At 41.2% G+C, this 21,069-nt stretch overlaps 1 protein-coding gene across 1 annotated transcript in view; it reads left to right on the top strand.

Annotated features, from left to right (window-relative positions):
- The window catches only part of CACNA1C (calcium voltage-gated channel subunit alpha1 C), a 626,645-nt gene that overhangs the window by 563,089 nt on the left and 42,487 nt on the right, over positions 1 to 21,069 (top strand). The window contains 2 exon segments of the mRNA XM_036018449.1: positions 1,567 to 1,632; positions 3,147 to 3,238. Of these exon segments, the coding sequence (XP_035874342.1) occupies positions 1,567 to 1,632; positions 3,147 to 3,238 (158 nt within the window).

The raw sequence follows: 21,069 nt of genomic DNA, 5'->3' as shown, positions 1-21,069 counted from the left end.
CTATGTTAGTTTGAAGTTAATGAGAAGCAAAGTTCTGTCAGGTCACTTGAATTCCTTGAAGACGAGTCTGGCAGGGACCCTGCATGTGTTTCCAGGCATTCCCGAGCTGGCACTGATGGCAGCTTTGCCTGCCCACGGAAGTACCACTCTCAGGCTTCCCAAGACAATGGGGCTCACCAGCGCTGAACAATCACATCCATGCCCCCTGCCCTGGCTGGTCTGGGCCCAGGGACAGGCATGGAATGGGTCCCTGACCCAACTGTGCTGTAACTGAAGTTACAGCCTGAGGCAGGGGCACTGCCCTAAGGCACCTGCTTGCTTGGAACTCTGCCTGAAGGCGTACGCACCTCTGCAAACAGCCTCCTGCCTGGGGACCTCATTGAGCCCACAGTGGAACCAGCAACAGAGGGCTCCAGCCTGTCCTCACTCAGAGCCGGTCCTCCTCCCACCAGACCCAGGCTGACTCCCCACTTCATGATGAGTCATGGCCCCTCCCTGCTCCTCTGGCCCTGTCCCACCGGGCATCATGCTTAATCCCTGGGAATCTGAGGATTTTTGTGGGAGCAAGACTGGGCTGACCCTTTCTGAGGATGCACTTCTGGAGTCCCATAGCTGTGAATGACCATATAGGCCCCCAACATACTCAACCACCCTCCCCAATTTCCTGGGCCAGGAAGAGGCAATAGACCTGGTGCCTGTGAGGAGCTGCACCTGACTGGAGCTCAAGCTCCAAGGACCCAGAGCGTCCATGTGGTCTTGCAGTGCCCTCTAGTGGTGTGAAGGTGCCTAGCCAGGCAGTTCCTAGGCACACATGTGTGGGTGTGAGTGGCTCCCCAGACCCTTCACTAGCACAGAGTCCCAAGGACCTCTCCCCAGGGGAAGAGGAAGGGACTCTGGAAAATTCAGCTGTCTGAGCTGCTGGGCGGACAACACCTTGAGTGAACAAAATGTGAGGGACCCAACTGCATGCAAGGCAACACACAAGGCAGTCTGTAAACCTTAAATCATTAAACTTCCACACAAGCCCTGAGAGGTCGTTGTTACCCTTTGCACCCTTCAGAGAGGTTAAGTAAATGCCCCAGCTCTCATAGCTAGAAAGTGGCAGAAATATGATTTGAGCCCATGATCTATCGTTTACTTAAGTTTTCCTTAGTAAATGTTTTTCTTACAACTAATGGAACAGCAGAAAGCTGCACGAAGAAAGGGTGTGGCCTGCCTCCACCTGTGCCTCCCCAGGAAGCCTTGGTGTGTGTCCTCCACAGCTCTCTCCCTGCTGTACAAAGATATGTGTCTAGTCGGAGGATGTTTTGCTCATTTTTTACTAAGTAATATCACACTATTTTCTTTACTCTGAGACCTGCTTCTCTCAATACTCAACTGCTTCTCAGGTGATTAAAACTGAGTAAAATGAGGGGTCAATGCCATCGCTCAGGCCTTGTCCCAGGTGCCTGGAACTTCCATGGGGCCCTTGGAAATGCCCCCCAAGCCTGGCAGCAGCTAGGGCTGCAGGTGTGCTCCGCCAGCCATCTCCACCGGCCTCATGCAGTCTCTTGTACTTCCTCCCAGGCCCTGCCCTACGTGGCCCTGCTGATAGTGATGCTGTTCTTCATCTATGCTGTGATCGGAATGCAGGTAGGACAGGCTCCCCAGTGCTCCATTCCTCAGTCTCCTACTTTCCCAGCCCTCTACTCCCTGACACCCCCCTCCCTCTCACCTCCCCCCTGTTCCTGACTATCCCTCTCCCTCCTCTTTCAGTTTCTGAGACCAAAAAGTTCATAGGAATTGGAACTTCCTTCCAAATGGTATCCTATAGGAAGTAGGGTGAAGAGCAGAATATACAGCTCAGAGAGTTTCTCTCCCCATTTTCCCAGGCCTGGGTTTGCTCTCAGAAAAACACTCCCAAGTTATATGCAGTGGCCTCAAGAGACATGGGCTCTTCTCCAGGAACAGCAGGAAATGTGTGTCAGACAGCACCCCTCCCTCACTTAGTCCAGGTCTCATAGGCCTGAGAACTGCCCCCAACCCACTGTCATTTAGGAGAGAGGGAGGGGGAAGAAGCAAGCTCTCCCCATGAAACACATAGCAGGTTCCAGCTGAGCCCCCCACCTAGGGGCCCCCACTGTACCCTTTCCTACCCCAAGCCCAGAGCTCTCCAGCCTCTCTCCTCAGGATTCCAGCACAACAGCCCAGACTGACACTGCACACTAGCCAGGAGCTTTTCCTTGGCAGATCCTTGAGTAGGATTCCCCTGCTTGCTTGTTGCCAAAAGACCCCAGGATTCATAGGCCCAACCCTTTGAGATGAAAAGAACTAGCTTTCCATTGCTCAAGGGAAGGTGGCAGTTTCTAAGATAAACGTTGCTGTAAAAGCCAGGGAGGGGGGTGAGGAAGCCTCTGGTTTCAGGGATGGACTAAATTTGCCCCAGCCCCACATTGCTTATTGCACATCACTCCACAATCCAAGAACTAAATTTGGAAGAGTGAGTGTTTGGACATATGGAGCTGAAATGGCTAAGAAAAGAAGGTATAAGAATGGATTCTGAGGATCTAATGGTGATGATAGTTAATAATAATACAGTATTGTAAGACTTGAAATTGCTGGTTGTAGATTGTAAGTGTTCTCACACCAAAAAATAGTTAACTGTGTGAGGTGATGGATATTCATTATTTTGACCTTGGCAATGATCCTACAGTATATATGTGCATCAAATTATCACCACATTGTACACTTTAAATATATACATACATACAATTATGTTTGTTAATTATTCCTCAGTAAAGTCCTTTTCAAAGAGAAAATATTCTTAAAAATGTGCGGCCCCTCACCACAGAAGACCACGGAGCCCTCTGTCCCTGAACAAAAGCAGAGCGCACCTGCTATCAGACTCAGCTCCTGCTGGGCCACAGGGACCTCCCTGTGGGCACCTTTCTCCTTCCACTGGTCCATTGTGGGGATTGAGGCAGGGCGGCAGGTGCCTGCCCCCTTGAGGTCCTGCCAGGTTGCATCAGGGAACTCTGCTCAGTTTATAAGCCATTCTGTCTCAGGGACAGTTGTGAGCCCTGAAGAGACTACTGGCTGATGGATAGGAATGAGGACCCTTGCTGTGCTGTCCATGGTTCCTGAATCCCCTTCCTCTTCCCCTTTAGGTGTTTGGGAAAATTGCCCTGAATGATACCACAGAGATCAACCGCAACAACAACTTTCAGACCTTCCCCCAAGCTGTGCTGCTTCTCTTCAGGTGGGTCTCTGAGGACAGGTACACACAGACACACCTACATGGTCCAGCCCTGCAGTCTGGGTGTAGAACAAGAGGGAACTCCCTCCAGGAGAGTGGACAGGGAGAGAACTGGTGCTGGATCCCCTCCCCTGGCTGCCCTAGTGAGTCATTCGTTGTCATGTATAACTTCCCACCAAGCAGCCTCGGACACTGGCACAGCTGCTATGACCACCTAAAAACAAAAGTCAATCCTGGACGCACGCTGGTTTGGAAGCTGAACAGACTCAAAGCCAAGCCTGCAACACGTTTGCTCTGTGACCTTGAGTAAGACAGCGAACTTCTCTGAGCCTCAGTTTCCTCATAAAACAAGTACAGGTGCCAGTGTTGGTGCCATTTGCTGTGTTGGGTGGTTATGTCCCTGTGTGCTTGGTTCTCCCTCAGTTAACCAGCCAGGGCCTCAGGTATAGCTGGGGAGGCAGTGCTCCTCATACCTGCCTGTGTGTCCGCAAGTCTGTGCTGCATGCAGCCTGCTTCTCCTTCCTCATCTGGCTCCTGACAGCCCCTCATCTGCTCCCTTGGTTCTTATCACTTTCCTGGATCCCACCTAGTCCAGGGCTGGGAGGTGAGAACTATTTACCCTACCCTGGGCCAGATGATTTCTACAGTCATTTTTGTTCACGTATCTCATGTGCTTTCATCCTGGGAAAGGCAGCGAGCCCCTCGTCCCCTGGGGTTCCTTTCCAGGAGATCCAAGGATCCTCTCTCAGAGAGCCCCATCTTGACCATGTTCTGAAGAACCCTTTCTTCACACCTAAGCCCAAGCATCATTACTACTCAAATGTATTGCAGCAAAATGGCAGGGCCTTCACATCCCAGTCTGACATCACGGCCTCCCTTGGACTATAGGCTGTGAGAACACAAGGGCCACTGCTGACTGCAGTTGAGCAACATTGGAGCCCATGCCATGCTTAAATAGGGGATTCAGACCAGATAGCAGAGCAAGCACATGAGTCTATATCCCCTTCTTTTCTGAAGTTCTTGATGACAGAAGATATTTTTTTAAAAACCCATCACAGTACTAGGAAGAAAAAAACAAAACATGAAAGGGTACTATTAGTGAACCAGAAATATTGAGGAATTCCTAAGTGGAAGAAAGCAGATGGGATTCAACTGACAAAGAAAAATGGAAATGGAATATGTACATTCTAAATCACTGGACAAAAAAAATGGACAAAGAAAACTACAGCAATCCAGCAAAAGGATGGAAAGGCAAAAGAAGAAAGAAAGAAGAAAAAATGAAGGAAGGAAGGAAGCAAGGAAGGAAGGATGGACTAACGGAAGGAGGGAAGAAAATGAGAACATCAAATAAGATGGCAGGAATCAGAACAAAGATTAATAATCACGAAAAATTAAATTTCTCTATTAAAAGATAGATATTCTAATATTGGCTCTAAGAAATCTAACTCTGGCCTGTTTATAATAGGTAGAATAAAATAAAATGACCTACAGAGAATAAAATTAAAGGAATAGAAAAAGAATACCAGATAATGCTTACCAAACACGGTGTGGTAGTAACAATTTCAGTAGAAATAAAATTCCAGGTGAAAGGCATTAAACAAGACGAAGAGGGATATTAAGTGTCTACAAAAAAGATAGAATCCACCAAGAACATATAGTAATTCTAAAACTGTGTGCATCTGACAATGTATTTGGAAGTGTGTCAGTGAGACACTGATGGAACCATAAGGGGGGAACGAACACATGCACAGTGGGGGACGTCCCTGCAGCGTGCAGAGAATGGCAGATCAAATGGGGCATCCAAACAGCACAGTTAACAAACTTAATTGAATAAATTTGTATTCAATAAATAGCAAAAAAAACAAACAACCCACTGTCTTTTTAAGCACCCAGAAATAGTCACAAACATTAGCCAAGATTTAAGTCAAAAGAAAAATTCAATAAATTCTACAATTTCTCTGACTTCAAAACACCAAAAATTAAAAAGTAACCATAAAATTAGTAGTCCCTCCAAAATTTATTCACTAATTGTTTTGAGTCAAAGTTCTAAATAACTCAGAGCTGAAGCTGCAAACTACTTAGAAATGAGAGTGAGAGAACAATATCTTAAATTTATGAGCTGCACCAATAAATACAAAAGAAATATTTAGAGCCAAAATTAAATTATTTTTAAAAGTTTACAATAATTAAACTAATATATGGAAATGGAATAGCAAAATTACCCTAAAGAATGAAGGAATGCATTTATTAAAATAAAAGTAGAAATTAGTAAAATATTTTAAAAATATATCAATAAAGTCTAAAACTAATTCTTTGAAAAGAGCAATAAATAGACAAACTTCCATCAAATCCAATTTTTTTTCAGAATTTTTGAAGAGTTTATTTGAGCCAAACTGATGACACATGCCAGGGATCAAGACCTCAGATACTCCCAAGAATAACAGTTTTCCACCTCCTTTTATTCATTTGAAATTAAAGAGGAAGTTTAGGGAGCATTACATGGAGATGGGAAACAGCAGGGCAGGAATGGAGTTTACAGGATAGTTAACAAGACTATGTGCTTTCTTTTTTATTAATTTTATTTTTCAATTACAGTTGACATTCAATATATTTTACATTAGTTTTAGGTATACAGCATAGTGGTTAGACAGTCAAATTATATAATTTACAAAGTGTTCCCCTTACTGTTTTCAAGAACTCACCTGGCACCATACATAGTTATTACATTATTGACTGTATTCCCTGCGCTTGCACTTGGCATCATCATGACTGTTTTGTAACTGCCAATTTGGACTTATTTCTACCTTCACCCTTTTTGACCCAGCCCCAACAGCCCTACCCTGGAAACCATCAGTTTGTTTTCTGTGTATATGATTCTGATTCTGTTTCATTTGTTTATGTTAGATCTGCATGTAAGTGAAATCATATGGTATTTGTCTTTCTCTGTCTAACTTACGTTCCTTAGCATAATAGGTCCACCCATGCTTTTGCAAATGGTAAGTTTTCATTCTTTTTTATGGCTAAGTAGTATTCCACTGTGTATATGTACTACATCTTTATCTAATCATCTGTTAATGGACACTTGGGTTGCTTCCATATTTTGGCTACTGTTAATAACTCTACAGTGAACATAGGGGTGCACATATTTTTTCAAATTCGTGTTTGGGCCCTGCCTGGTGTGGCTCAGTGGATTGAGCACCAGCCTGCAAATCAAAGGTCACCAGTTTGATTCCCAGTCAGGGCACATGCCTGGGTTGCAGGCCAGGTCACCAGTGAGGGGGCGCATGAGAGGCAACCACACATCGATGTTTCCTCTCCTCTCCTTCCCTGCCTCTCTTTCTAAAACTAAGTAAATAAAATCTTTTTAAATAATTGTGTTTTGGGTTTCTTCAAACATATACCCAGAAGTAGTAAGGCAATTTCATTCTTCATCCTTTGAAGACCCTCCCATAGCTTTCCACAGGGGCTGCACTGATCAGTCTGCATTCCACAAACGGTGAACCTCCCTTTTCTCCACATCCTCACCCAACACATGTTGTGTATTGATTTATTGTTTCTTGCTTTTTTATTGTTGTTTAAGTACAATTTTCTGCCTTCCCCCCCCCAGCCCGACCCCCAGCCCTCCCTCGCTCCCATCCCCTGTTCCCACCCCCCCTTTTGTTATTGTCCATGTGTCTTTTATAAAAGTTCCTGCAAACCCTTCACACCCCTTTTCCCTGTATCCCCTCCCCTCTCCCCTCTGTCACTGTCAGCCTGTTCTCAATTTCAGTGTCTTTGGTTCTATTTTGCTTGCTTGTTTGTTTTGTTGATTAGGTTACTGTTAAAGGTGAGATCATATAGTATTTGTCTTTCACTGCCTGGCTTATTTTGCTTAGCATAATGAGAGCCATTCGGACAGGCATAAGCTGCATCTCACTGTGGTTTTAATTTGCATTTCTCTAATGATTAGTGACAGTAAACATCTTTTCATATATGTGTTGGCCATCTACATGTCCTTTTTGGAAAAGTGTCTACATTCAGATTCTCTGCCTTTGTTTATTTGGATTATGTGTATTTTTGGTGTTCAGTTTTTCTGAGCTTTTATAGATTTTGGATATTCACCCCTTATAGGATGTATAATTGCAGAATATCTTCTTTTGTTCAGTACATTGTCTTTTTGTTTTATTGATGGTTTTCTCTGTTGTGCAAAAACTTTGTACTTTGATGTAGTCCATTTATTTATTTTTCTCTTGTTTCTCTTGCCCAAAGAGATACATCAGAAAAAAATATTGCTAAGAGAAGTGTCAGAGATTTTACTGCTTACATTTTCTTCTAGGAATTTTATGGTTTCATGTCTTACTTGTAAGTCTTTAAACCATTTTGATTTTATTCTTGGATGTGGTGTAAGAAAGGGGTCTATTTTCACTTTTTGCATGTAACTGTCCAATTTTCCCAGCACCATTTATTGAATAGACTATCTTTATCCCATTGTATGTTCTTGCCTCCTTTGTCATATATTAATTCACCATAAAGGTGTCGGTTTATTTTTGGACTCTATTCTGTTCCACTGATACATATGCCTGCTTTTATGCCAGTCCTATGCTGCTGTGATTACTATGGCCTTGTAGTATAGTTTGATATCAAGTAGTGTGATATCTCCAACTTTGTTTTACTTTCTCAAGATTGCTGTGACTATTCAGGGTCTTTTGTGGTTTCATATAAATTTTTGGAATATTTGTTGTAGTTTAGTTCTGTGAAAAGTGCTATTGATACCTTGATAGGAATTGCATTGACTCTATAGATTGCTTTTAGTAGTACAGACATTTAATGATGTGGATTCTTCCTATTCATGAGCCCGGTATGTGCTTTTCATTTATTTATACCCTCTTCAGTGTTTTTCTTCAGCGTTATATAATTTGTCAAGTGTAGAGGAGGATACCATCCTGCAGTATCCATCTCGGCTGTGGATGCTCATTGAAACATGAGAAAAACATATACAGAGACAACCAGGTCCTGTGGGGGAATAGGAACAGAAGGGCCACTCTTCATGTGGGGAGTGCCTTGGCCACCCTCTCTCCTGGAGGGCACTGTTGGCCACCCCTCTAGTGGGGAGCATGCTGTGTCCATACCCAAGCAGATTTTTATTGAGAAAACAGACTTAGTTTGTGGATTCACAGTCTGGCAGAAAAGATCAAAAGATATAGGCAACTTACAAAGGTGGGGACAGAACTCCTGCTGTGATTCTGGGCAAGGTTTGTGGTCTTTAACATATGAAAGGGCTACAGGTTCCAAAAGTTGTCTGCCTGTGCTTTTAAATTCCAAGTTAATAACACATCCTCCAGCAAACAGATATCACAGGATCTTGCATATTCTATATCCCAGGTTTGATCACCCCGGGGGTCGGGGTCTGTTCTTCTGGTCCTGGGGCTGCCCCTGAAGGCCTAAGAAAGGCAGAGAAAACAAAGGCAGCCAGGAGATTTGGATTTCTCACATCTAAGAACAAGGACTCAGGCTTTGACAAAGCCAAGGGGTCAGGGGTTTGATGTCCATCACCCCCCTTCATTTCCACAGCCCCTCCACATGATCATGCCTGTCTTAGGCATTTCCCTCCATGGGAAATCTTACCTGTCATTGGCTAACTGATCAAGCTAGGAGGTTTCGGCACAGAACAGGCAGCGTTCGTGCAGAGAAATAAGTTTTTGTCTCCTTAGTGGCTCCTGGTCCGGTGGTCCTTTCACTCAGCCTAAGTCATGGGGGGTTACAAGCTTCCTGAGACCAGGCAGGGTGGCCCCGAACAGTCCAAGTATAGGGTTTTTTACATCCTTGGTTAGATTTATTCTTAAGATTTTTTTTTCATGCATTGTCAATGGAATTGTTTTCTTAGTTTCTCTTTCTGGTAGTTCATTATTGATGTATAAAAAATGCAACCATTTCTGAATGTTTTTGTATCCTGCTACTTAGCTGAATTATTTGTCAGCTCCAGTTCTTTTTTGTGTGGAATATGTAGGGTTTTCTATATATATTATCACGTCATCTGCAAATAATGACAGTTTTACTCTTTCATTTCCAATATGGATGCCTTTGATTTCTTCTTCTAATGTGATTGCTATGGCTGGGACTTCAAGTACTATGTTCAATAAGAGTGTTGAAAGCAGACATCCCTGTATTTTTCCTGATTGTAAGGAAAATGCTTTCAGTTTTTCTCCATTGAATATGAATGTTAGCTGTGGGTTTCTCAGATATGGCTTTCATTGTGTTGAGGTACGTTCTCTCTATTCCCATTGTGCTGAAAGGTTTTTTTTTTTTTGTCATAAATGCATACTGGATTTTTCTGCATGTATTGATATGATCATATGGTTTTTTATCCTTCATTTGTTTATGTAGTATATCATGTTTAATTGATTTGGGGATATTCAACCAATAGTGCATCCCAGGAACAATCCATTTGATCATGCGGTATGCTCTTTTAATGTATTGTTGAATTTAGTTTTGCTAATATTTTGTAGAGGAGGATTTTGTACCCATGCTTATCAAAGATATTGACCTATAATTATCTTTCATTGTAATGATCTTTCTTTCCTGATGTTGGAATAAGGAAAAGTCTCACCTTGTAAAATGAGTTTCAGAGTGTTCTCTCCTCTTAAAATTTTTGGAATTGGTTTGAGAAGATAGGCATTAATTTTTTTTCTTTCTATTTTTTTTTATTTTAATCATTGTTCAAGTACAGTTTCTCTCCCTTTACTCCCATTCCAACCCTACCCCCCAACCCTCCCCACTAGTCCCTACCCATTACCACCCTCCTCCTAGTTTTTCTCCATGTGTCCTTTAAATTTATTCCTGTAAACCCTTCCCCATTCTCCCCTGAAATTCCTCTTCTCTCCCCTCTGGTCACTGTCCAGTCTGCCCTTTATTTCAGTGTCTTGGTTATATTTTGCTTGTTTCTTGTTTTGTTATTTAGGTTCCTGTTAAAGGTGAGATCATATGGTATTTGTCTTTTACTGCCGGCTTGTTTCACTTAGCATATGCTTTCCAGCTCCATCCATGCTGTTGCAAAGGGTAGGAGCTCCTTCTTTCTTTCTGCTGCATAGAATTCCATTGTGTAAATGTACCATAGTTTTTTGATCCATTCATTACTGAAGGGCATCCAGGTTTGATTCCAGCACCTAGCTATTGTAAATTGTGCTGCTATGAACATCGGGGTGCAAAGGTTCTTTTGGATTGGTGTTTTAGTATTCTTAGGATAGAGTCCCAGCAGTGGAATTGCAGGGTCAAAAGGCAGATCCATTTTTAGTTTTCTGAGGAAGTTCCATACTGCTTTCCATAGTGATTGTACCAGTCTGCAGTCCCACCAGCAGTGCACTAGGGATCCCTTTTCTCCACAACCTCTCCAACACTTGTTGTTTGTTGCTTTGTTTATGATGGCCATTCTGTCTGGTGTGAAGTGGTATCTCATTGTGGTTTTAATTTGCATCTCTCTGATAGCTAGCGATATTGAACATCGTTTCATGTGTCTTTGGATTTTCTGTATGTCCTCCTTGAGAAATGTCTGTTCAAGTCCTTTGCCCACTTTTTAATTGGATTCCTTATCTTCTTAGAGTACAGTCTTGTAAGTTCTTTATATATTTTGGAGATTAAACCCTTGTCTGAGGTATCATTGGCAAATATGTTTTCCCATACAGTTGGTTCTCTTTTAATTTTGATACTGTTTTCTTTGGCTGTGCAGAAGCTTTTAATTTTGATGAGGTCCCATTTGTTTATTCTTTCCTTTATGTCCCTTGCTCTAGGGGACAAGTCAGTAAAAAAGTTTCTTTGTGAAATATCTGAGATTTTCCTACCTACGTTCTCCTCTAGGACTTTAATGGTGTCACGTTTTATATTTAAGTCTTTTATCCACCTTGAATTTATTTTTGTATATGGTGTAAGTTGGTGCTCAAGTTTCATTTTTTTGCACGTGGCTGTCCAGTTCTCCCAACACCATTTGTTGAAGAGGCTATTTTTACTCCATTTTATGTTGCTGCCCTCCTTTGTCAAATATTAATTGACCACAGAGACTTGGGGTTATTTCTGGGCTCTCTGTTGTGTTCCATTAGTCCATGTGCCTGTTTTTATGCCAGTACCAGGCTATTTTGATTACAGTGGCCTTGTAGTATAGTTTGGTGTCGGGTATTGTGATCCCTCCTACTTTGCTCTTCTTTCTCAAAATTGCAGCAGCTATTCGGGGTTGTTTATGGTTGCATATAAAATTTTGAAGTGTTTGCTCTATGTCAGTGAAATAATCCATTGGTACTTTAATAGGTATTGCATTGAAATGTGTAAATTGCTTTGGGTAGTATGGACATTTTGATGATATTAATTCTTCCATCTATGAACATGGTATATGTTTCCTTTTTTTTTGTGTCTTCCTTGATTACTTCCCTCAGTGTTATGTAGTTTTCTGAATACAGGTCTTTTACCTCTTTGGTTAGGTTATTCCTGGTATTTTATTTTTCTTTTTTCTATTTCAAATGGGATTTTTTCTTGATTTCTGCTTCTGCTGTTCATTGTTGGTGTACAGAAATGTCTTTGATTTCTGGATATCAACTTTGTATCCCGCTGTTTGCCAAATTCATTTATTAGGTCAAGCAGTTTTTTGGTGGAGTCTATAGGAATTTTGTATGTACACTATCATGTCATCTGCAAACAGTGACAGTTTTGTTTCCTCCTTTCCAATTTGGATGCCTTTTATTTCTTTTTCTTGTCTGATTGCTGTGGCTAAAACTTCCAGTACTATATGGAAGAGAAGTGATGAAAGTGGACAGCCTTGTCTTGTTCCTGATCTTAGTGGAAAAGATTTTAATTTTTGCCCATTGAGTATGATGTTGGCTGAAGGTCTCTCATATATGGCCTTTATTATGTTGAGGAATGCTCCCTCTATTCTCACTTTGCTGAGTGTTTTTATCATGAAGGGTTGCTGTACCTTATCAAATGCTTTTCTGCATCTATTGTTATGATCATGTGGTTTTTTGTCTTTGCTTTTGTTTATGTGATGTATTACATTTACTGATTTGCTAATATTGTACCATCCTTGCATCCCTGGAATGAATCCCACTTGGTCATGGTGTATGATCTTTTTAATGTATTGTTGGATGCGGTTTGCCAGTATTTTGTTGAGGATTTAGCGTCAATGTTCATCAGTGATATTGGCCTGAAGTTTTCTTTCTCTGTTGTGTCTTTATCTGTTGTTGGAATTAGGATGATGTTGGCCTCATAAAAAGAGTTGGGAGTCTTCCATCTTTTTGGACTTTTTGAAATAGTCTGTGAAGGATAGGGGTTAGCTCTTCCTTAAATGCTTTGTAGAATTCTCCTGTGAAACCATCTGGTCCAGGGCTTTTGTGTGGTTGGGAGTTTTTGATTACTGCTTTAATTTCTTTTGCTGTTATTGGTTTGTTCAGGCTTTCTGCTTCTTTTCCATTGAGTTTTGGAAGATTATATTTTTCTAGAAATTTGTCCATTTTATCTAGGTTTTCAAATTTCTTGGCATACAGTTCTTCATACTAATTTCTGACAATGCTTTGTATTTCTGTGGTATCTGTTGTAATCTCTCCTCTTTCATTTCTGATTGTGTTTATTTGGGTTTTCTCTCTTTTTATCTTGATGAGTCTGCTTAAAGGCTTGTTGATTTTGCTTATCTTTTCAAAGAACCAGCTCTTGGATTCATTGATCCTTAGAATTGTGCTTTCAGTCTCTATGTCATTTAATTCTGCTCTTATCTTGGTTATTTCCTTCCTTCTGCATGCTCTGGGCTGTCTTTGTTGTTGTTCCTTGAGTTCTTGTAGACGTAGGGTTAGGCTGTTTGTTTGAAATGTTTCTGACTTTTTTAGGTAGGCCTGTATCGCCATGAGCTTCCCTCTCAGGACTGCCTTTGCTGTGTCCCATAAGTTTTGGGTTGTTGTGAGTTTGTTTTCATTTGTTTCCAGACACCTTTTGATTTCTTCCCTAATCTCATTTCTGACCCATCATTGTTTAATAGCATGCTATTTAATCTGCATGATTTTGAGTGTTTGGGTTTTTTTTCCTTGGGGTTGGTTTCTAGCTTCAGTCCCTTGTGACCTGAGAAAACGCATGGTATGATTTCAATTTTTTTGAAATTGTTGAGGCTTGTTTTGTGTCCTATCATGTGGTCTGTCTTTGAAAATGTTCCATGTACATTTGAAAAGAATGTGTATTTAGCTTCTTTGGGATGGAAGGCTCTGTATATATCAGTAAAGCCCATTTCATTGAGGGTGTTGTTCAAATGCCCCAATATCTTTGTTGATATTTGGTTTGGAAGATCTGTCCATTTTTGATAGTGGGGTGTTAAAATCCCCCACTATAATTGTGTTGCTCTCAATATCTTTCTTGAGTTCCTCTAAGATTTTATTTATGTATTTGGGTGCTCCTATGTTGGGTGCATATATATTTACAATATTTATGTCTTCTTGATGGATTCTTCCCTTGAGTATTTTGAAATGACCTTCTGGGTCTCTCTTTATGGTCCTTTTTTGGAAGTCTATTTTGTCAGAGATTAGTATTTTTACCCCAGCTTTTTTTTCCTGTCCATTTGCTTGGAGAATTTGTTTCCAGCCCTTCACTTTCAAGCCTGTGCAGGTCTTTTATCCTGAGGTGGGGTCTCTTGTAGGCAGCATATGTGTGGGTCATTTTTCTTATCCAATCAGCTATTCTGTGTCCTTTTGATTGGAGTATTTAATCCATGTATGTTTAAGGTTATTATTATAGGTACTTATTCATTGCCTTTTAGGTACGTTTGTTCCTCTCTCTCACTTTTCCTTTCTTTCGTTAAAGCAGTCCCTTTAGCATCTCTTGGAGAGCTGTTTTGGTGGAGGTGTATTCTTTTAGACTTCTTTTGTCTGGGAAGCTTCTTATTTGGCCTTCTATCTTGATTGGGAGCCTTGCTGGATAAGGTAGCCTTGGTTGCAGACCTCTGGTTCTCATTACTTGGAATATTTCTTGCCCTTCTCTTCTGGCTTGGAGTATTTCAATTGAGAAGTCAGCTGTTAGCCTATTGGGGCTCCCTTGTATGTTACTTCCTTTTTTCCCTTGCTGCCTTAATAGTCTCTCGTTGTCTTGAAGGTTTTGCCATTTTAATTATGATGTGTCTTGAGGTGGGCCTCTTTGGTTTCCTCTTGATTGGGCTCTCTGTGTTTCCTGGATTTGTGTGACGTTTTCTGTCATCATATTAGGGGAGTTTTTCATTATTACTTTTTCAAATAGGTTTGCTATCCCTTGCTCTTCTTCTTCTCCTTCTGGTACCCCCTATTATATGGATATTATTACGTTTCATGTTGTCTTGCATTTCTCTTAATCCCTCTTCATTCTTTCTGAGGCCTCTTTTCCTTTTCTTGCTCTTTCTGGGTGTTTTCTTCTACTTTGTCCTCTAGCTCGCTAATCCAATCTTCTGCTTCATCGACCCTGCTTTCATTCCTTCTACTGTGTTCTTCAGTTCAGAAATGGCATTCTTCATTTCCTCTTCGCCTTTGTTGAGAATTTCTATTTCCTTTTCCATGTTGATGTAGTTTTTCAGTGAGTTCATTGTAGCTCCCCTGTAGTTCTGGTAGCTCATTGTGAGCTCATTGAGCTTCCTGATAATCATTTCTTTGAACTCAGTATCTGATAGTTGAATTGCCTCTATTTCATTTAGCATTCTTTCTGATGCTTCCTCCTTACCTTATTTTGGGGATTGTTTCTTTGTCTTCCCATTGTTCTCGTGACTCTTCTTGTTAGCCTCAGCTTCTTCAATTGGTCTGTTCTGGCTCCCTGAGTTTGTGGTGTGAACTTCTTTAGTAGAATAGCAGCGAGTTTCAGTGGTGCTGTTTCCTTGATCTCCCAAGCTCACTGGTCTTGGATGTCATTTAAGTTGGCTTTGTTTTGCCTTTGGGTTTTGATTGTTGTTGAGTCTTTCTTTGGTGGTTTTCTCCCACCAGCTGGTTAAATGAGGGGTCACTCTGTCCACCACCTCCTGTATCTTGTTGTGCTGGTGAGGGCAAGTTGTGTTGAAGCTGGTTCTTCTGTGTGTATAAGGTTTAAAGAATTCTCTCTTGCTCTTGTTCAGTTGTTTGTATTGGGTACTGTCTCTACTGTTTAGTTGTATTTCCAGATAGGTCCTGGATTGAGGTTTGTGTGGTTACCACTCCCTCCTTCACTTTCTTCTGTTGTTATCTGTTAGTGGTTCCTTTGTTGTTGGGTTTCCTCTTCCAGTGGGTATCCTGGTGTTCACTGCCTCCACCTATTCTTGTTGCAGGCACTCTTCTTAGGGTCCGTTTTTCGGTTCCGCCACAATCCTTGGTCCCCTATTTCACCTATGCTGAAGTATGTTGGTTGCTTGCTTCTCTACTCCATAGATCGGCCAGGATTTTCTCTCCTGAGCAGAGGGAAGCCGAATCTGCTCCTTCCTACTACTCCGACGCCATCTTGGCCCCCCTAACTGGCATTAAATTTTTTATATCTGGTAAAATTTACCTGTGATACCATCCTGTCCAAAACTTTATTTTGTTTGGAATTTTTTGATTACTGGTTTGATTTGATTTGGTTGTAATTGGTCCACTGAGGCTTTTTTTTTTCTTGAATCAGTCTTGAAAGATTTTATGTTTCAAGGAAATTTATCTTTTTCTTTTAGGTTGTCCAAATTTGTTCCCATATGTTTGTAGTATCTTCTTATAACTCTTTTTATTTCTGTTGTGTGTTGTTACTTTTCTTTCATTTATGATTGTATTTATTTGGGTCCTCTCTTATTTCTTGATGAGCCTGGTTAAAAGTTTATCGCTCTTGTTTATCTCTTCAAACTACCTTCTCTTGGTTTCATTAATCTTTATATTGCTTTTAAAAAGCCCTCTATTTTGTTTATTTCTACTTTGATCTAAATTATTTCCTTCCTTTTACTTACTTTGGGATTTTCTTGTCACTCTTTTTCTAGTTTTGTTAGGTGTAGGGTTTTATTATTTATTTGAGATTTTTATTGTTTCAATAGGCCTGTATTGCTATTGGGAATGCTTTCCTCTTGGGAATGCTTTCATGGTGTCCCATAGATTTGGGGTTGTTGTGTTTTCATTTTCATTTGGCTCAAGATATCTTTTGATTTCTTCTTAATCTCACTGAAAACTCATTAATTGTTCAGTAACCTGTGATTGGTCTTCATGTGTTTCTGTGGCTTCCAGGGGTGTTTTTATGTTTTGTAATTGATTTCTAGTTTTATACCATTGTGGTCAGAGAAGATGCTTGATATAATTTCAATCTTAAATTTACTGAGACTTGTTTTGTGTCCTAACATGTGGTCTATCCTGGAAAAGTCCCATGTACACTTGAAAAGAATGGATATTCTGCTGTCTGGGGTGAAATGCTTTAAAAATATCAATTATGTCTATCTGGTCTAATGTGTCATTTAAGGATGCTGTTTCCTGTTGATTTTTCTCTCTGGATGATCTATCTATTGATGTCAGTGGGGTGTTAAAGTTCCCTATTATGAATGTAGTACTGTTGATCTCTCCATTTATGTCCATCAAGATTTGCTTTATATATTTAGGTGCTGCTATGTTGGGTGCATAAATGTTTACAAGGGTTATATCACCTTGCTGAATTGATCCCTTTATCATCATGCAATGTCCTTCTTTGTTTCTAATTGTAGCCAGCATACTAAAGTCTATTTTCTCTGATACAAGTATTGCTACCCCAGCTTTTTCTTCATTTCCATTCTCATGAAATATCTGTTTCTAATCCCTTTGCTTTCAGCCTGTGTGTGTCTTTCTATCTGAAGTGGGTCCCTTTTAGACAGAATATAGATGAGTCTCATTTTCTCATCCATTCAGCTACCCTGTGTCTTTTGATTAAAGCATTTAATTTGTTTTCATTTAAAGTGGTTATTAAGCCCTGGCCAGTGTGGCTCAGTGGATTGAGCGTGGGCTGAGAACCAGGGAGTCACCATTTTGATTCCCAGTCAGGGCACATGCCTAGGTTGTAGGCCAGGTTTTCAGTGGGGGCCACATGAGAGGCAACCACACATTGATGTTTAAAGAAAAAAAATAAAGTGGTTATTGATAGATACATAGTTATTGCCATTTTATTATTTACATTTATGTTTCTCTTTTTTTCCTCTTCTTTTTCTTAAAGACATCTCTTTAACATTATGTATAACACTGGCTTGGTGGTGATGACCTCCTTTAGCTTTTTCTTGTCTGAGAAATTCTTTATTTCTCCTTCAATTTTAGATGATAGCCTTGCTGGGTAAAGTAGTCTCAGTTTTAGGTTCTTGCATATTAATATTTCACTTTGAATATTTCATGCCATTCTTTTCTGGCCTGAAAAGTTTCTGTTAGGAAATCAGCTGAAAGTATTATTATGGGAGCTTTCTTGTAGGTAACTGTTTTTTTTTTTTTTCTTTCTGCTTTTATAATTTTCTCTTTGGCTTTAACTTTTCTTATTTTAATTATGACGTGTCTTGGTGCAGGGCCACTTTGGGTTCATCTTATTTGGGACTCTTTGCACTTCCTAGACTTGTGTGTCTTTTTTCCTCGTCAGGTTAGGGAAGTTTTCTTCAAATATGTTCTCAATCCCTTGCTGTCTCTCTTTTCCTTCCAGTACCCCAATGATGCAGATGTTGTTATACTTGATGTTGTCCCAGAGGTCCCTTAAACCAGGGGTCTCCAACCTCTGGGCCATGGACTGGTACTAGTCTGAGTCTGTTAGGAACTGGGCCTCACAGCAGGAGGTTGAATGTAATGCACTTGAATCATCCAAAAACTATCCCCTTACCCCTAGTCTGTGCAAAAATTACCTTCCACAAAGCTGGTCTCTGGTACCAAAAGGTTGGGGACCACTGCCTTAAATTATCTTTATTTTTTTTTTCTTTTTGCTGCTCTAATTGGGTGTTTTCTTCCATATTGTCTTTCAAATCACTGATTGGGTCCTCTGCTTTATCTTATCTGCTATTGATTTCTTTCAGTGTATTCTTTTCAGTTATTATAATCTTCATTTCTGACTGGTTCTTTTCCATGGTTTCTGTGTGCTTTTTTTATGTTGTTGATGTTCTCACTAAGTTTTTTGAGCCACCATTCTTAGAATCACCATTTTGACCTCTGTATCTGGTAGTTTGCTTGCCTTCATTTCATTAGGTTTTGTTTTTCTGGGGATATTTTTTGTTCTTTCATTTGGGACATATTTCCTTATCTCCTCATTTTGGCAGCCTCCATGTGTTTGTTTCTATGTATTAGGTAGAGCTGCTATGTCTTTCAGTCTTGATATGTCGGTCTTATGTAATCGGTGTCCTTTGGGACCCAGTAGCATAGTCTCCTGGATCCCTTAAACTGGATGCTCTAGGGTTGTTTCTCATGTGGGTTCTGTGTGCCCCCCTGTTCTGGTTGAGCCTTGATTGCTATTACCATGTAAATGGGTAGGGTTGACCCTCAGGCTGGCTCATTGTGCAGACTGACCATGACCAGAGTGTAGGAGCTGCTATGTGGGGGCTGACCCCATGAGGTGGAATTTTCCCCATCAGGGATCTGGTGCCTGCTGAGGCCTCCCTTTTTGTTTGCTTCTTATAGGAGCTAATCATGTCATACTATATTGTGGTCTGAAGCCAGTCACCAGGAGTGTTTATTTTGGGACTTCTTGGGTGGAACTCCAGTGCAGATAAATGTCAGAAGCTGCCTCTGACCAGCTTTGGGCTACCTGATGAAAGCTACAGAGCAATTCACAGTTGGTAGCTCCCTGTGCTGGGCCTAGGTACATGTAGGAGGGGCCAACCTGCATACTAAGACAGGGAAGCCACCAATACCAGGTCTGGGGCATGTCAGGAAAAAGCTTAAGGCACCCTGAAACCCACTACCACCTACTGGCTGTCTGTTAGGCTCAGCCAATGAAAGGGCCTCTGGTGGTATGTGAATTGTGTGAGGCAGGTTCTCAGGGAGTCACCAGGTAAGGAAAATGGTGTTCACCAGGTTAATACAGATGTGAAGTAGGAGCCAGTGCCGAGTCTGAAGTAAAAATCTCAGGGTATACCAAAGCTAGTTGCACCAGCCTGGGGTCTGCGGGACTTTGTACTGGGTAGGATCTCAGGGAGTCATCATGGTAGAGCTAGTAAATTTGTCAGGCTACAGCAGATTAAGATTTGGCTGTGGGAGGGACGGCTTAATATAGGAATGGTGGTGCCTGTCAGGCATGTGGGAAGACAGACTTTGCCTTAAACCACACAATTCAGTTTCTCCCTGAGGGTGTCTGGCCCCCACCACCCTCTCCCCACCAACCCTGCACTCAAAGATCACCTGCAGTTCGTCAAAGGTTTTTAAAGAAAGTCTGTAATGCAAACCCAGGCTGGTTCCTGCTGGCAGAGCTTACATTGGTGAGGAAGTTGGGTAGAGTAGGGCCTTTGGGAGTTGTCAAGGTGGGGCTAGTGTAGCTCACCAGGCTAATGCCCTAAAAGGACCATGCTCAACCCAGGAAAGATGGCATCCATTTGCGGTGCAGGAAAGGGACTCAACACAGGGACGTTGGTGGCTGTCCCTCCAGCCCTGTCTCTGAAGCCTCACTACTCTGTCTCTCCCTATATAACTCTGGCATCCCTTTTCCACCATTCCCTTGCAAGGGATCAGGGTGAATGCCTGCAAGAGAGTTTGTGTGCAGGCCCTTTAAGAGGACTCCTTGGTTTCTGGTAGCCTTATGTATCACCTGAGTAATTGCTGCTGATTTTCACAACCAGATGTTATGTGGGTTCCTCTTCCTGGCACTGGTGCTCCAGACTGGGGAGCCTGCCATGGGGTTGAGACCCCTTGCTTTTAAGGGGGGACTTTGCAGCTGAGATATGCCTCCAGATTCTCAACCAACACATGTGGGTGCGGGGCCATACCATCTCGTATCTCTGCCTATCAGTCTTCCTTTAGCTTCTTCTATGTATTATTAGTTATAAGACTTCTGTTTGGCTAGTCTTCAGATGGTTATTCAGACTGATTGTTCTGTAATTTAGCTGTAATTTTGATGTGGTAATGGGAGGAGGTGAATGCAACTTCTATCTATTTTGCCATCTTGGACTAAAAATGATTATGTGCTTTTTTGAAGGTTGTTATAGCTTATATCAAAAGTGTGTTAACCTTAGATGCACAGAAACAATGGACAGGGCTTGTTTAAGGCAAAGATAAACTTTTTACTAAAAAAATTATATGCCTGAAAATTTATACCCACCAACACCTGCCCCATTAGGAATTTATGATGGGATTACCCTGTGAGGTTACTTTCCATAGGACCTCCCCTTATTCTGTCCACGGATCCCCCTTTTGGTCACAAATCAATCCACAGGATGTACTGATGGCCAACATTTCAATCAGATAGTGTGGTCTTACAGCACTAGGAAGACTCATTCCTAGGAATTCTCAGTATCAACCTCATCTTGTTGACTACTAGAGATGGAGCAATACTACAACCATGGACTCTGAGTTGAGGCCAAATCAACTCAGAAGGGAAGGGCAGGTAAATGGAAGGTAGTTAGTTCTTATGACCTTCATTGAGGAAAAAAATAATACTCTAGATCATTTCTATCCTGTGAACTATCATGATCCAAGTTTTGCCCTTTGTCTCATATTTCTGTATTTGACATCTATAATAACATTTACATAAGCCATGAAGAGTATTAACAATTATCTTACACAGTGTTTGTAATCATAAACAATTAGACTATGCAGAAAAACCCATAGAACATGTTTAACTATTCTTATAACTAATATCATTAGCAAACAGGTGAAGGCAATCAGACAAAATGGATTCTGAATTCAATATCAGTCCATAGGTATACAGGCCTTGGTGATATCTTGGGATAGCTGTCAGCAGCCTCTGGTGTG

Source organism: Phyllostomus discolor, chromosome 2 (genome assembly GCF_004126475.2).
Source record: "Phyllostomus discolor isolate MPI-MPIP mPhyDis1 chromosome 2, mPhyDis1.pri.v3, whole genome shotgun sequence".
In the NCBI taxonomy this organism is placed as follows: domain Eukaryota; kingdom Metazoa; phylum Chordata; class Mammalia; order Chiroptera; family Phyllostomidae; genus Phyllostomus; species Phyllostomus discolor.
Note: the sequence above shows the minus strand (reverse complement) of the source record. Positions and strands in the feature narration are given on the sequence as shown.